Here is a 14,515-nt window from a genome sequence, read left to right as displayed (position 1 = left end):
GGGATGTGGAATTAAAATGTGTGGCCACTGGGAATGGCACCTATTTGCAGGTCTTTTTAAATGTTCCATGTAATGGCCAACATTTCAGATTCAAGTTTATTTATTACGTGTACAGTACATCAAAACCTACAGTGAAATGTGTTGTTAGTGTTAACAGCCGTGAGTGTTGGCACCAGAATGTGTGGCAACGTAGCATGTTCGCAATGCTCAGCAGAACAACACAGAACACAATGAGCAACAGAACAAGCCCTGTTCCTCCCTCCCACCTACCACAAACGCAGTCCTTTGACGTACAACAGGCCTTCTGCAGCCGACAGACAATAACTCAGATTTGGGCCTGTACATATTGTGCTTCGACTTCCCCAGAGGACTTGTAGAGATTCGTAGCCTCAACCTTTTTTCCTTCTGCTTCTTGTATGTGCCAAACTTGGAGCTCTTGGAAAATCTCTCAGTGCTAGGTTATGTTTTCCCTTCAATATTTTTTTACTAAGGTACGCTATGTGACTCTCTGACGGTGGTGTCTGAAAAGAGGATGCTGTCCAAGTTGCATGCCATCTTGGACAATGTCTCCCACCCACTACATAATGTACTGGTTGGGCACAGGAGTACATTCAGCCAGAGACTCATTCCATCGGGATGCAACACAGAGCATCATAGGAAGTCATTCCTGCCTGTGGCCATCAAACTTTACAACTCCTCCCTTGGAGGGTCAGACACCCTGAACCAATAGGCTGGTCCTGGACTTATTTCCTGGCATAATTTACATATTACTATTTAACTATTTATGGTTTTATTACTATTTATTTATCGTGCAACAATAATGAAAACCAATTTCCCCTGGGATCAATAAAGTACGACTATGACTATGTGTCAGTTCATGGAGCGAGTACATTCACCAAATCGATCATACATGTTACAAAATCCTGGTCGGACTGCGTCATAGTGTGGCTTAACTGTAGTGATTAGGGTTTTACTGGTTGGTTCAAGAACCAAATGGTTTAAAAGAAATATCTGATTTTGAACCAGGTAGAGCGGAAACTCGGGCTTCTGAACCGTCTGCCCGGTGGTGGCTGCATATAGATGACATGGCCTGGATGGTGGGGATCTAGAGGGTTACGGGTAACCCTAGGTAATTTCTAAGTTAAGGATATGTTCGGCACAACTTTGTGGGCCGAAAGGCCTGTATTGTGCTGTAGGTTTTATATGTTTCTTTGATCAGCAGGATGCTACCTGCATCCATAAATTCATAGAAACGAAAGATCATTCAATATGGTAACCATCCTGCCACGATGTTGTAATGAATGGAGTCAAAATCAGATAAAATTGATAAAGAGCAAAAGCTTAAAGTGGAGAGAGAAAAGAAACTAGTTCTGCCATTTGTAGGAATTAACATATATACTGTAGGTACATTGGACATCTTAAAGTGAATGATATTATAGGACTTCTTCCCTTCTGCACCTTGTGCACAATGGGCAGTAACCTTGCCATGTCTTTACCATTCGTCTTTTTTTTTTTTACGAGGCTGAGTTTCTAGCTCGGCGCTCCACCCAGCACAGAGGGAATGCGTGCAAGGAGCTGGCTGGATTCGAACCCAGGACCACTCACCCCGAACTCTGCTGCGAATGCCACTACACCACTGGCTGCCTCATTCTTATGTAGGAGTGTCCATAGGTCAGGGTGCTGGTAATCTAGGAACTGCCAGTATAAAAACTTCTAGTTTTGAAAACAGGTCATGAACCTGTAATGTTGGCTTCTTCCTCTCTGGCAGATTCTGATTTCATTTCCACAGCTTTCCTCTCTCTTGTGGGGTAGGTGTTGAAGCCCAAACTGCTATCCCTGGAACAACGAAAGTCATAAGATGTTAATTTTAACTCCTCAGTTCAGGAATTTATTTATTTATTTATTTATTTTTAAATCATGAGTTCTGTTGACCTGTGTCCTTCAGGCCTGACTTGGCTTTGTTGTTATTTGTCCTTTGCCCTTTTACTTAGGCTCCACTGGATTCTACTCTTTATTGGCTGGACCCCAAGAGGGAAAAGGCCTAGCTGATATTTGATCTCGCACAGTTATTTTGTAATGGATGGGGTGGGCAAGGCAGCCTTGGGAGAACTTGAATAAGTGCAAGCTTATTAACAAAGACATTGCATTGACTTTAGGACATAGCAACTTTAACCAATAATTTTCAGAAGACTTTAGATGTGCAGGGTTAGGCAGTTGAGTGTAGACAGTTCAAATGGTTTGGCAAGAATAGATGGGCGGAATGGCCTGTTTCTGTGCTGTACTCTTCTATGATTCTGTAAGGCTCCTAAACAAGATAAAGTCCATGGTATTACATGAAGGATATTAGCAGAGTCAGAAGATTGGCTGACTGGCAGGAGTCAAGAGTGGGAATAAAGGGGGCCTTTTTCTGGATGGTTGATGCTGACCAGTGGTGTTCTGCAGGCGTCGGTATTTCATCTGCTGCTTTTCACATTACGTGCTAATGATCTGGCTTTGTGGTTAAGTTAGGAGACGATACAAAGATAGAGGAGCTGATAGTGTTGAGAAAATGGGGAGTTTATAAAAGAACTTGAACAGATTAACCGATTGGACAAAAAAGTGACAGAAGCAGGGGAAGGAAGTGTTTGGTCATGCACTTTGCGAGAAGGGATAAAAATGTAGACTATTTTCTAAATGGGGTGCAAATTCAGAAATCAGGTGCAAAGGGATTTAGGAGTCCTTATGCAGGATTTCCTGAAAGTTAACTTGCAGATTGAGTTGGTGGGAATGAAGGTAAATGAAACGTTAGCATTCATTTTGAGAAGACAAGAATACAGGAGCAAGGATGTAACGCTGAGGCCTTGCCTTAGTCAAACAGCACGTGGAGAATTGTGAGCTGCTTTGGATCCTTCCCTAAGAAAGGATGTGCTGACATTGGAGAGGGTCCAGAGGAGATTCACGAGAATGATCCCGGATATGAAAGGGTTAATGCGATGAGCTTTGGCTAGCTCTGGGCCTGTACTTGCTGGAGATTAGAAAAATGGGGTGGCGGGGTGGGAGGTGGATTCCATTAAAACATACTGAATATTGAGAGGACATGGAGAGAGTTTTCTAATAGTGAATCTAGGACCAGAAGGCATAGCCTCAAAATAGAACGACATTCCTTGAGAAAAGAGGTGAACAGGAATTTTTTTAGCCAGAGGGTGTTGAATCTGTGGAATTCATTGCCACAGCTGGCTGTGAAGGCCACTTTAAACCTTCATATTTAAAGTGAAGGTTGGTAAGTTCATAATTATTAAGAGTATCAAGGAGGGAAGGCAGAGAATGAGGTTGAGAAGGAAAACCCATCAGCCATAATCAAAATGGCGGGCAGACTTGATGGGCTGAACGGCCTAATTCTGCCCCAATCTTTAAATCTTCCAGCAATTCTCATTGGATAATGGATTTTTAAAAAATAGGCGCTAGATGTTTTATCTTGCAATACTACGATGTAGACTGAAGAGAAGTCATTATTAAATTTAATATGCATAAAGCCTTCTATATGTTTGAAAAGAGCTTTTATATGTATGAATTGCATGGTACACTTTGATTTGAACTGTAGGTAGTTCTGTATGATTGTCGTTCATGGTTGGGGTGGCATGGTAGTGTAGTGATTAGATTATGAGGACACGCAGTTCTCTTTTATTGTCACTTAGTAATGCGTGCATTAAGAAATGATACAATATTTCCTCCGATGTGATATCACAAAACACAGGACAGACCAAGACTGAAAAAAACTAATAAAACCACATAATTATAACACAAACAACAGGAATTCTGCAGATGCTGGAAATTCAAGCAACACACATCAAAGTTGTTGGTGAACGCAGCAGGCCAAGCAGCATCTGTAGGAAGAGGTGCAGTCGACGTTTCAGGCCGAGACCCTTCGTCAAGACTAACATAGTTACAACAGTGCAACAATACCATAACTTGATGAAGAAGTCCATGAGCACAGTAAAAGCTCATAGTCTCTCAAATGTCCCACATCTCACGCAGACGGGAGAAGGAAGAAAAACTCTCCCTGCCATACCTGACTACGGTCCGACTCTGAGTCATCCGAAAACTTTGAGCTCTGATCAGCTCTCCGACACTGAGTACTGAGCGCCATTTCTATCCGAACGATTCGACCTCCATCTCGGTCGCCAACGGCAGGCAAAGCCGGGGATTTTGAGGCCTACCCTCCGAAAGATTAGCGCAACACTTCACAGTACCAGCAACCTGGGTTCAATTCCTGCTGTTGCCTGTAAGGAATTTGTATGTTCTCCCCATGACCGCGTGGGTTTCCTCCCACAGTCCGAAGACATAATGGTTGGTAGCTTAATTAGACATGGTAAATTATCCCATGATTAGTTTAGGAATAAATCAGGGGATTGCTGGGTGGTGCAGCTGGAAGGTCCTATTCCACGCTCTATCTCTATATTTTAAAAAAACATTCCAGTCTTCAATTGAAGTCAAATTGTTATTTGAAGTCATATTTCATTAATGTATGTGATTGTTCAAACCCTGGCACAATATTAAGATAAATTTTGCCATATTTTTTCCTATATCTTCACTAATATACAGCACTACTCAGGACGTTCATATTGTATTTCTTTACAAGTAATTATCAGCTTCTCTTTCCTCAAATGCTGATGTTTCCAAACTATTAAGTATTTTGTAGCATTTTAAACATGCATTTAAAAAGATCACTTTCCTGACCATGCCTCTGAGGCTGCAACACATCCCAATGTTTTGCAAAGCCACTGACATTTTGGAGTCCATTCACATTTTTATGGTTTTATTTTCACATTACTCCAGCTTTCCTTACAAAACTTTTATTAGCAGGAATGTTGTTATGGCTGTCCACCCCTTTAACTAATATGTGAAGTCTGTGATGGGTATTCACTTTCCAGGGCTCGAGAGGCTTATTGTTAACCTCCGCTTTGTAGAACAGCTGCATGACCTTTCCAACGAGTCAGAGTTGTTTGTGACAAAGTTAAACGTCTAACCAATATTCCTTGCTCAGCTTCTTGTTGTAAACAAGAACCAGCCTTCAGCCAATTCAATTGTAAATTGTAAGTAATAATCAGTCTGAAGTTGAAAGGACAGCTTTGCATATAAACAGCACTGTCTACATCAAGCCAGGCAAGTACGGCTAAGTTATTTGTATCATAGCGATAGAGATCAAGAAATGTTTCAAGCTAGACTTATTTTGTCACTTAGCACATCAAACATCACAGGTATGATCAATCAATGGTTGGAATATTTATGTACTCAGAGAGTCAGCTCTCACAGCATTAATTTCGGGTGTCTGGGATTTCTGTCCCCTGAAGCTTTTAGATAATCTATGTGAATTAATTTGTCCCAGCAAAGGTGGCTGAAAAAGTTACATGCAGATAATATCACTTAGTAGCAAAGCAGTATAAATGTCTGAAAGCATCGTAGACTGTTAGGAATGACAGAAAGATGGAAAAAGAAGAGCTAGAATTCATTCCTCAGCTTCCAGTTTCTGTGAAGGACAACTTGTTCATTTGCAATTCATTTGTATGCTCTTTTAGTTTGTAAAAATTGTACCTGTGTTTGGAAATCCTTTGTAGTCTATATGCCTTCTTGGAAATTGGAAATCTTTTATAAATCAGAAATCGTCTGAGTTTTAAAAGTGTGTTTAAGAACTAGTTGTCTAACTTTAAACATGTATCATTAAAAATAAAATAAACTTTGTTTAAACAATTTCATTGTCAGGAAATATCTCCTCACCGCTGGTAGGGTGGGGGCTCCACCACTCAAATAGTGGATACTGACAGCTAGAGTTCACCTGTAGAGACTAGACAGGGAAGTAAGTAGTTTTTGAAGAGTAGGTCGATACAGCATAACCTCCCGATAGTGAAGATACTAGTAGATATCAGATAGGGCTTAAAATATCCTTTTGGAGTTTAGGGTTTTGCAGACAGTGAACCCAATACCATCACAAAGTAATGAAAATAAAAAATTTCATTTTTACCACCTCAAATGTCACCTTTCACTATCTCAAATATCGCCCAGCCAATTAAGTACTGTTGATGTGTGGCCACTATTGTAGAAAACATAGAATACAAATTGTATTTTCCATGAGGGGAATTAACACTATGCAGACCATACTATGGTCCAGTTGCTCATCTGTTAACACAATATGATGAAAAAAGTTAAAGTTGCAAACCACTGCTTAAGTAGCAATTTAATGGCACTGATATTAGCACAAATTGATATCACAAGAGCTGTTCGAGTAGGTTGATTACTAATTCAGACCAACTCGATGTTTGTGAAGCTAAATGACATATTTTGCAGTGCAAGCAGTAGCAAAGATGAAAACATTATCAATGAAACATGTTCTGCCTTGAAATGATCCAGGAGAGGCAACAGATTCCAGAATTCTGTCACACCAAGATCAAGGACTTGCTAAAAGGTTTCTTTTCCAGTACAGTATGTCAGATGATAACAATGTGTTGTCTTAAATGTCCCAAAGGATTTGTCTGAACCACTAATGTAAAACAGACTCAACAAAATATTTTAATTTTTTTTAAAAATAGAAAATGCTTTCCATTAAAATCTACACGCTTAGGACCTGATGAGGACTCTCTACCCAAAACATTGACTGTTTATTCCTCTCTATAGATGCAGCCTGACATGCTGAGTTCCTCCAGCGTTTTGTGTGTGTTACTTCACTCTAGTTTGTGTCCTTTAGTCTTAAATGCTTGGCTTACTTTGAAGTGTTCTGGATTTTAAAGATTGACAAGAGTGGAAAAATGTCTACAGGTAAAAGGATTTATAGGGTAATCTGAAATCCCACTGTGTTTCCAAAATTAGATTATGAGTGAGTAATTAATTGGTTTGATCACTTCTCAGCTAGTAAGGTTTAAGATCCAAGCCTTGTTCCAAAGATTTAGGAATAGGAGTAGGAAGAGATAACTAGGATTATCACTATTCTCTACTCCAATTTTATTTCTGTGTTTTGGCACCAGACTGTAGAACCATACCATAATTTTATTCTTGCTCTTCAGTTCCTTGTGCCTTTTCAGATCAAGGTTCTGGAAATCAAAGGGAACAAAGATATGTTTGAGTTGTATAGAAGTTTGTCAGAGCCAATCTCATATCGTTGAAGAAATCAATCTTCCTCTCTTTTTCATTGCATTTTGGGGTCATTTTTCTCCATATTCCTGCTATCTCCCCCCCCCCATTGCAATGTGTTACCTCATTATATTTTGAATTGCCTTGTCCCAGTTGTAAGATAATGTTACTTTGTTATTTATGTACTCAACGGAAAAGTATTCTTTTCACCTACTCTCATCATTTTAAGCTCCTTAAACTTCTATACCAAGTAGAGAACCTGTTTATGCACACTGTAAAGTAAACCCTTTATTCAAGTGATTGGCATTGTTCTGGTGAACTTGAGCTGAACCCACAAAGTCCAAAATACCTCAGTGAGAGTGGTTTCAAATACCACAGGCCAATGTGCAACAAAACTGAAGATTAATCTTCTCTCCTTTGTGGTCCAACCATTTGAATAGGTAACCCAATAGAACTCTTTAATACCGGACTTTGTGACATCCATCTTTTAAATAAACCAGACTCTTGTGTGCCTCTTGAATATCAATGATCTTACTGTTAGAGATGACGTTTCAGCCCTGTGGGTAGTGCCACTGTCAGACTACGCCAGGTGATCAATTCTGGCTTTTGATCCTCAGAATCAGGTTTAATACCACTGGTGTACGCTGTGAAATGTGTTGTTTTGCAACAGTAGTACATTGTAATATATAATAACAACCTAATAAATTACAATTAGTATATATAAAAACAATTAAATTAAATAAGTAGACAAAAAGGGAGGAGAAAAATTGAGGTTGTACTCATGGGTTCATTGTCCATTCAGAAATCGGATGGCAGAAGGGAAGAAGCTGTTCCTGAAATGTTGAGTGTGTGCCTTCAGGCTCCTGGTTCTCCGCCATGATGCTAGCAATGAGAACAGGGTGTGAACTGGATGATAGGGGTCCTTAATGATGGATGTCGCCTTTTTTGAGGCATTAGCTTTTGTAGGTGCCTTTGATGCTGGGGAGGCTATTGCCGTGGTGGAGTTGGCTGAATTTACAACCTTCTGCAGGCTTCTTCCATACCTTTTTATTGCATGTCTCCTTTGATTGTATAGGTTTCCTCTGGGTGCTCCAATTTCACCCTACTTAGAGTTGTGTATAGTCATTCTGTTCAACATTTCTTAAATTGAATCTGCTTCCACGGTTGACCAGTGCAAACCTCTCAACTACTGGAAATAGTCTACTTTTAATAACAATAAGCACTTTATTGATCCCGAGTGGGGAAATTATTTCATTACAGCAGCAACATTTAAAACACACACTTGGCAAAAATAATAAATATAACAATGATGATTTACTGATATGCAGTAATAATGTATGAAATAATAAAACTATTGTACTATAATGTGTGTTCTCCTATTGCATAGAGATGAATTGTTGTATATGCTTACTGCATTTGGTAGGAAAGATTTTCTGTAACAATCCTTGTGACAACAGAGTTGAATGAGTCTGTTGGAAAAGGAGCTCTGCTGTTTATTCAGTAGGTCATGGAGAGGATGTGCCAGATTGTCCATAATGGACAACAGTTTGTTTAGTGACCTCCTCTCCACCACTAACTCAAAAGAGTCCGGGTTGTAGCCAAGTAGCCTTTGAGTTTATTAAACTTTTTTTTTGCATCACCAGCACCAATGCTGCTCCCGCAACATAAATCTGCAAAGAAGACTGCACTTGCTACAGCAGACTGGTAAAAGGTCTCCAACATCCTGCTGCACACATCGAAGGGTCTCAGCTTCCTTAGAAAATAGTCTGCTCATCCCCTTCATGGAAACAGACTTGGTGTTGTTTTTCCAGTCAAATCTGTTGTCAAGGTGAACACCAAAGTATTTGTACTCCTCCACACTGTAACCTCTTCTCCCAGAATGCATACAGGACTCATCACAGTCCTCTTTCTCCTAAAATCAATCACCATCTCCCTGGTTTTGCCCACATTCAGGAGCAGGTGATTCTTCCTGCATCACTCCACAAACGTGCCCACCAGCCATCTGGTATTCGGATTCCTGCCTGTCTCTAATATACCCAAACACTGCCGAGTCATCAGAAAACTTCTGCAAGTGACAATGCTCTGATTTGTACTGAAAGTTTAAAATGTAGTGTGAACAGAAACGGAGACAGAACAGTCCCTTGTGGCCCTCCAGTGCCACTCACCACCATCTCAGACAGAGAACTACCCAGACGTACAAACTGGGGTCTATCTGACAGGTAGTCAGTAATCCAGGAGATGGTGGATTTGTCTACACCCATCCTTTGCAGCTTCTCACGCAGAAGAAGTAGCTGGATTGTATTGAAGGCACTAGAGAAATTAAAAACTGTGATTCTCACAATGCCACCAGTATCATCCAGGTGGGAGCGAGCTTGCCGCAACAGGTAGATGATGGCATCATCCACTTCCACATGAGGTTGGTAGGAAAATTGTAGAGGGTCCAATGAAGATCTCACCTGTGGTCTAAGGTAAGTCAGGACTAGCCTCTCCAGCAGCTTCATCACATGAGATGTGAGGGCAATTGGTCTGTAGTCATTCAGTACAGATGGAGTCACCTTTTTGGGTCCAGGAACCAAGCGGGAAGTTTTCCATAGAACCGTTATCTTTTCCTAACTCAGATTCAGATTGTAAAGATGCTGTAAAATATCAAACAGCTAGCTTGCCCAGGCTTTCAGTACCCTGTGGCCGATAGCATCCGGTCCAGCAGACTTGGTTGATGTAGTCTCTCTAGCTGTCTCTTAACCTGACCTGCATTTGCAATCAGAGTTAGCTACCTGTTGCAACCATTCTGAATTATTATCATTTCCATTCAATATCATGCTTGGTGGCTGTTTTAGTGACGTTGTGTAGTGCCATTTCTAGCCAATGATTGTGGTCCAGAGGCCCTGCAGGTAGAGCAGCGCACACAAAGTGCTGGAGGAACTCAGCAGGTCAGGCAGCATCGATAGAAAGGAATAACAAGTCAACATCTTCAGCCTCAACCCTTCATCACGGCTGGAAAGGAAGGGGGAAGAAGCCAGTAGAATAAGGTGGGAGGAACAGGAGGAGCACATGCTGGAAGGTGATAGGTGAAGCCAGGCAAGGGGAAAGGTAGGTGGGTGGGAGAAGACAGGGAGACAGGGATTTGAAGTTTAGACGCTGGGAGGTCATCGGTGGAAAAGCTAAAGTGCTGAAGAAGGAGGAATCAGATGGGAGAGGAGAGCTACATCCACAGAAAAAGAATCTTGGGGTTCATGCATGGTGACATGCATGTACGCTGATAATAAATTTTACTTTGAACTTTGAACCATGGAAGAAAGGGAAGGAGGAAGGGCATCAGAGGGGAGTGCTAGGCAGGTAGAGGAAAGCCCACCCAAAAATGTCAATTCTTACATTCTTCTGACCACTTCTATTTGTCCTCATAACTAAGGTCTTCATTGCCAAAATTACTCTAGAAATGGGGTTCCTAACCTAGGGTCATGGATCCCTTGCTTAATAGTATTGGTCCATGGCATAAAAATCGGTTGGGAATGCTTGCTCTCGAAGATGATTTTCAGGACTTTCATCGTCATTGTGGCTATCCCGCGAGGGTGAGGATGATCGTCTTCATTCTGAAGAATTGGCCCACAGAGTGAAGGTGCCTGTGTGTGTATTTGTTTAATGTGTACTTGATGTTGCACTCCAAGAAGCACACGATACTTCACAAATCAACCAACTGATTCCAATGGCATGGGAACCATGATGATTGGAGCTGATGGATTTGTTGCAGCCTTCATCCACCTTCCCATCCGTTGAGTTCGAAGTAACTTTGTCCACCTGTTCCACCGTTGAGGTCTTTGTCAGGGACCTCACCCTCGACCTTACCGCCATGGGTGACCCTACCAGGAGCATAGCTCCAGATGGCATCGCTCTCGGGATCTCAGGATCACACAAGCTTCTCCACCACGACAAGGTGACAATCTACAGAGAAGTTTCAGGACTTTTCACCATTCCTAATGTGAACTGCCAAAGAAACGAACACAAAAATGCCAGTTATGATTGAACCAGTATTTCAAAAACACTTTGTGACTTTCTTGCTTGTAAAGCCCAGAAGCCAATACGGATTTGGATTCAGATTCAGATTCAGATTTATTTATCGCACGTACATCAAACTCCAGAGTGAAAATCCGTCACAAGCTACACACCTAGGGATGTGACGGGGGGCAGCCTGCAAATGTCACCACACATTCCTATGCCAACATAGCATGCCTAAAATGCTTGGCAGAACAACACAGAGCTCAACAAAAACACAACAAGCAACAAAACAACAACAGCAAATCCAGCCCCTTTCCTCCCTCCCACCCTCCCTCCAACTCACCCAAGCTCACAGACGATCCTGTAACTCCAGCCAAGGCTACAGTCCAATTTCCAAACACTTTTAATTATTTAGTCAAAGTCCTACTACATAGAAATAGGCCTATCCACCCTTCAAATATGCCAACTATCATTCAAAGTTCAAAGTAAAATTTATTATCTGAGTACATACAGTACGCGTCACCACATACGACCCTGAGATTCTTTTCCTTGCGGGCATATTTATCAAGTCTACAGAACAGTAACTGTAATAAGCAACAAACTACAACAACGTTTCATGCAGATGTGCATCAGTACCTGTGAGGTACTGGGCTGAATCCATTACCTTTTGTAGGATTCTCTGCTTAAGGGCATTGGTATTCCCATACCTGGCTGTAATATAGCCAGTAAGCACACTTTTCACCACTTACCTATATTCATTTATACACCTATTTATGCAGTTCCTACAATAATCCTACATTTTTCCCTTGTATTTCAATCAACTTTCCACAGATTTCACCACTCACTTACACATTCAGGGCCATTTACAGCGACCTATTGCCTTAGGACTCTGCCATAGTTGGATGCATCAGCAAGGGAGATGAGGCTGAGTTCAGGGCTACGGTAGGAAACTTTGTCACATGGTGTGAGCAGAATTATCTGCAGCTTAATGTGAAAAAGGCTAAGGAGCTGGTGGTAGACCTGAGGAGAGCTAAGGTACCGGTGACCCCTGTTTCCATCCAGGGTGTCAGTGTGGACATGGTGGAATATTACAAATACCTAGGGATACGAATTGACAATAAACTGGACTGGTCAAAGAACACTGAGGCTGTCTACAAGAAGGGTTAGAGCCGTCTCTATTTCCTGAGGAGACTGAGGTCCTTTAGCATCTGCCAGACGATGCTGAGGATGTTCTACGAGTCTGTGGTGGCCAGTGCGATCATGTTTGCTGCTGTGTGCCGGGGCAGCAGGCGGAGGGTAGCAGACACCAGCAGAATCAACAGACTCATTCGTAAGGCCAGCGATGTTGTGGAGATGGAACTGGACTCTCTGATGGTGGTGTCTGAAAAGAGGATACTGTCCAAGTTGCATGCCATCTTGGACAATGTCCCATCCACTACATAATGTACTGGGTGGACACAGGAGTACATTCAGCCAGAGACTCATTCCACCGAAATGCAACACAGAGCGTCATAGGAAGTCATTCCTGCCTGTGACCATCAAACTTTACAACTCCTCCCTTGGAGGGTCAGACACCCTGAGCCAATAGGCTGGTCCTGGACTTATTTCCTGGCATAATTTACATATTACTATTTAACTATTTATGGTTTTATTACTAATTAATTATTTATGGTGCAACTGTAATGAAAACCAATTTCCCCTGGGATCAACAAAGTAATGACCATGACTATGACTATTGACCTGCAGCCTGTACACCTATGGGATGTGGAAGGTAACTAGAGCACCTGAAGGAAATCCACATGGCCACTGGGGAACAAGTATAAACAGTACGGGGAGAGTAGTGGATGTCAGAATCGAACTGGGGATGCAGGAGCTGAATAGCACTACTTTTGATGCCTGTGTTACTGTGCTGCCCCTCAGTGGCACAGATTTGTGCACATACACCCCCAAACCTTTTGGTTCATTTTCTCTGTTCAAAATTATACCCCCTAGTTCACTTGATCTCTCTTTGTCCTTCCTACTAAAATGTAACATTTTGCTCTTTGCAATGTTAAATTTCATCTGCCAAACTTCTATAAGAATGTAAAAGGAAAAAGATAAGGCAGATTCCAATGTGGGTCCAATACAGAAGGAAACGATAAATTATATTCTGTGGTCAGGAAATGGCAGGGAAATTAGGCAAATATGTTGTCCCTGTCTTTGCTGAAGGTACAGAAAGCATCTGTGCATAATAACAGGTCCAGTGGGAATGAAGAGCTGAAAGAAATTAGCATTAGTTTTTTTAAAAAAAGGTATTGGATAAAATAATGGGACTGAAAGGCAATAAATCCCTCGATCTGATGACCTAGGTTTCAATGTTGTGCAAGAGATTGGCATGGTGAAAGTGGATGCATTGGCTCTCATCGTCCAAAACTTTATTGATTCAAGAATGGTTCCCATTGATGGGAAACAGGATATGTAAACCCACTATTTAAGATAGAAGGATAAGAAAAAATGGAGATATACAGACTAGTTGACCTGACCTTTGCAATAAGGAAAATGCTCAAATCTATTACTATGGAAGAGGTAACATGACACTTAATGAGGACTGGACACAGTCAGCATGTATATATGAAAAGAGCAATTTGCAGCATTTTCTGATCATTTACCTAGCAGAATAGATGAGGTGAAGCTGTGGTGTTTGAAGGCATTCTGTAAGATACCATGCAGAGGTTGTTGAATAAGACTGTGTGTAGGACTGAAGGGAGTAAACTGAGTATTGGTTATTGGATGGAAATGGGCAGTAGGGACAAATGAGCTATTTTCAGGTCGATAAGGTGCCGCACAAAAGACTTATAAATAAGATACGGATGCATGGAGTCGGAGGAAGTGTATTGGCATGGATAGTGGATTGGTTAACCAATAGAAGGCAGAGAGTTGGTATAAGTGGGGTTTCTCCGGTTGGCAGTCAGTGGTGAGTGGGGTGCTGCAGGGGTTGGTGCTGGGCCCACAGCTGTTTACCATTTACATTGATGATTTGGAAGAGGGGACTGAGTGTAGTGTAGCAAAATTTGCTGATGACACTAAACTAAGTGGAAAAGCAAATTGTACAGAGGATGTGGAGAGTCTGAAGAGGGATAAAGATAGGTTAAGTGTCTGGTAGATGGAACACAGTGTTGGTAAATGCGAGATTATCCACTTTGGAAGAAATAATAGAAGAGCAGATTATTATTTAAATGGTGAAAGATTGCAGCATGCTGTTGTACAGAGGGACTTGGGAGTGATTGTGCATGAACCGCAAAATGTTGGCTTGCAGGTACAACAGGTTATTAAGAAGGCAAACGGAACGTTGGCCTTCATTGCTAGAGGGATTGAATTCAAGAACAGGGAGGTTATGCTGCAACTATATAGGGTACTGGTGAGGCCGCACCTGAAGTACTGT

At 41.6% G+C, this 14,515-nt stretch overlaps 1 protein-coding gene across 10 annotated transcripts in view; it reads left to right on the top strand.

Annotated features, from left to right (window-relative positions):
• kcnj15 (potassium inwardly rectifying channel subfamily J member 15) overlaps nucleotides 1–14,515 on the top strand; it is a 108,760-nt gene that overhangs the window by 32,727 nt on the left and 61,518 nt on the right. Inside the window, exon 1 of one of the 10 annotated variants that reach the window (XM_072259993.1) lies at nucleotides 8,866–8,929. The exons of the other annotated variants lie outside the window; for them this stretch is intronic. Coding sequence (XP_072116094.1) covers nucleotides 8,883–8,929 — 47 coding nt within the window. The 5' untranslated portion in view covers nucleotides 8,866–8,882. Of the gene's footprint in view, nucleotides 1–8,865; nucleotides 8,930–14,515 lie in introns of those variants that run through there. 10 annotated transcript variants of the gene reach the window in all.

Source organism: Mobula birostris, chromosome 6, assembly GCF_030028105.1.
Source record: "Mobula birostris isolate sMobBir1 chromosome 6, sMobBir1.hap1, whole genome shotgun sequence".
Taxonomy (NCBI): Eukaryota; Metazoa; Chordata; class Chondrichthyes; order Myliobatiformes; family Myliobatidae; genus Mobula; species Mobula birostris.
Note: the sequence above shows the minus strand (reverse complement) of the source record. Positions and strands in the feature narration are given on the sequence as shown.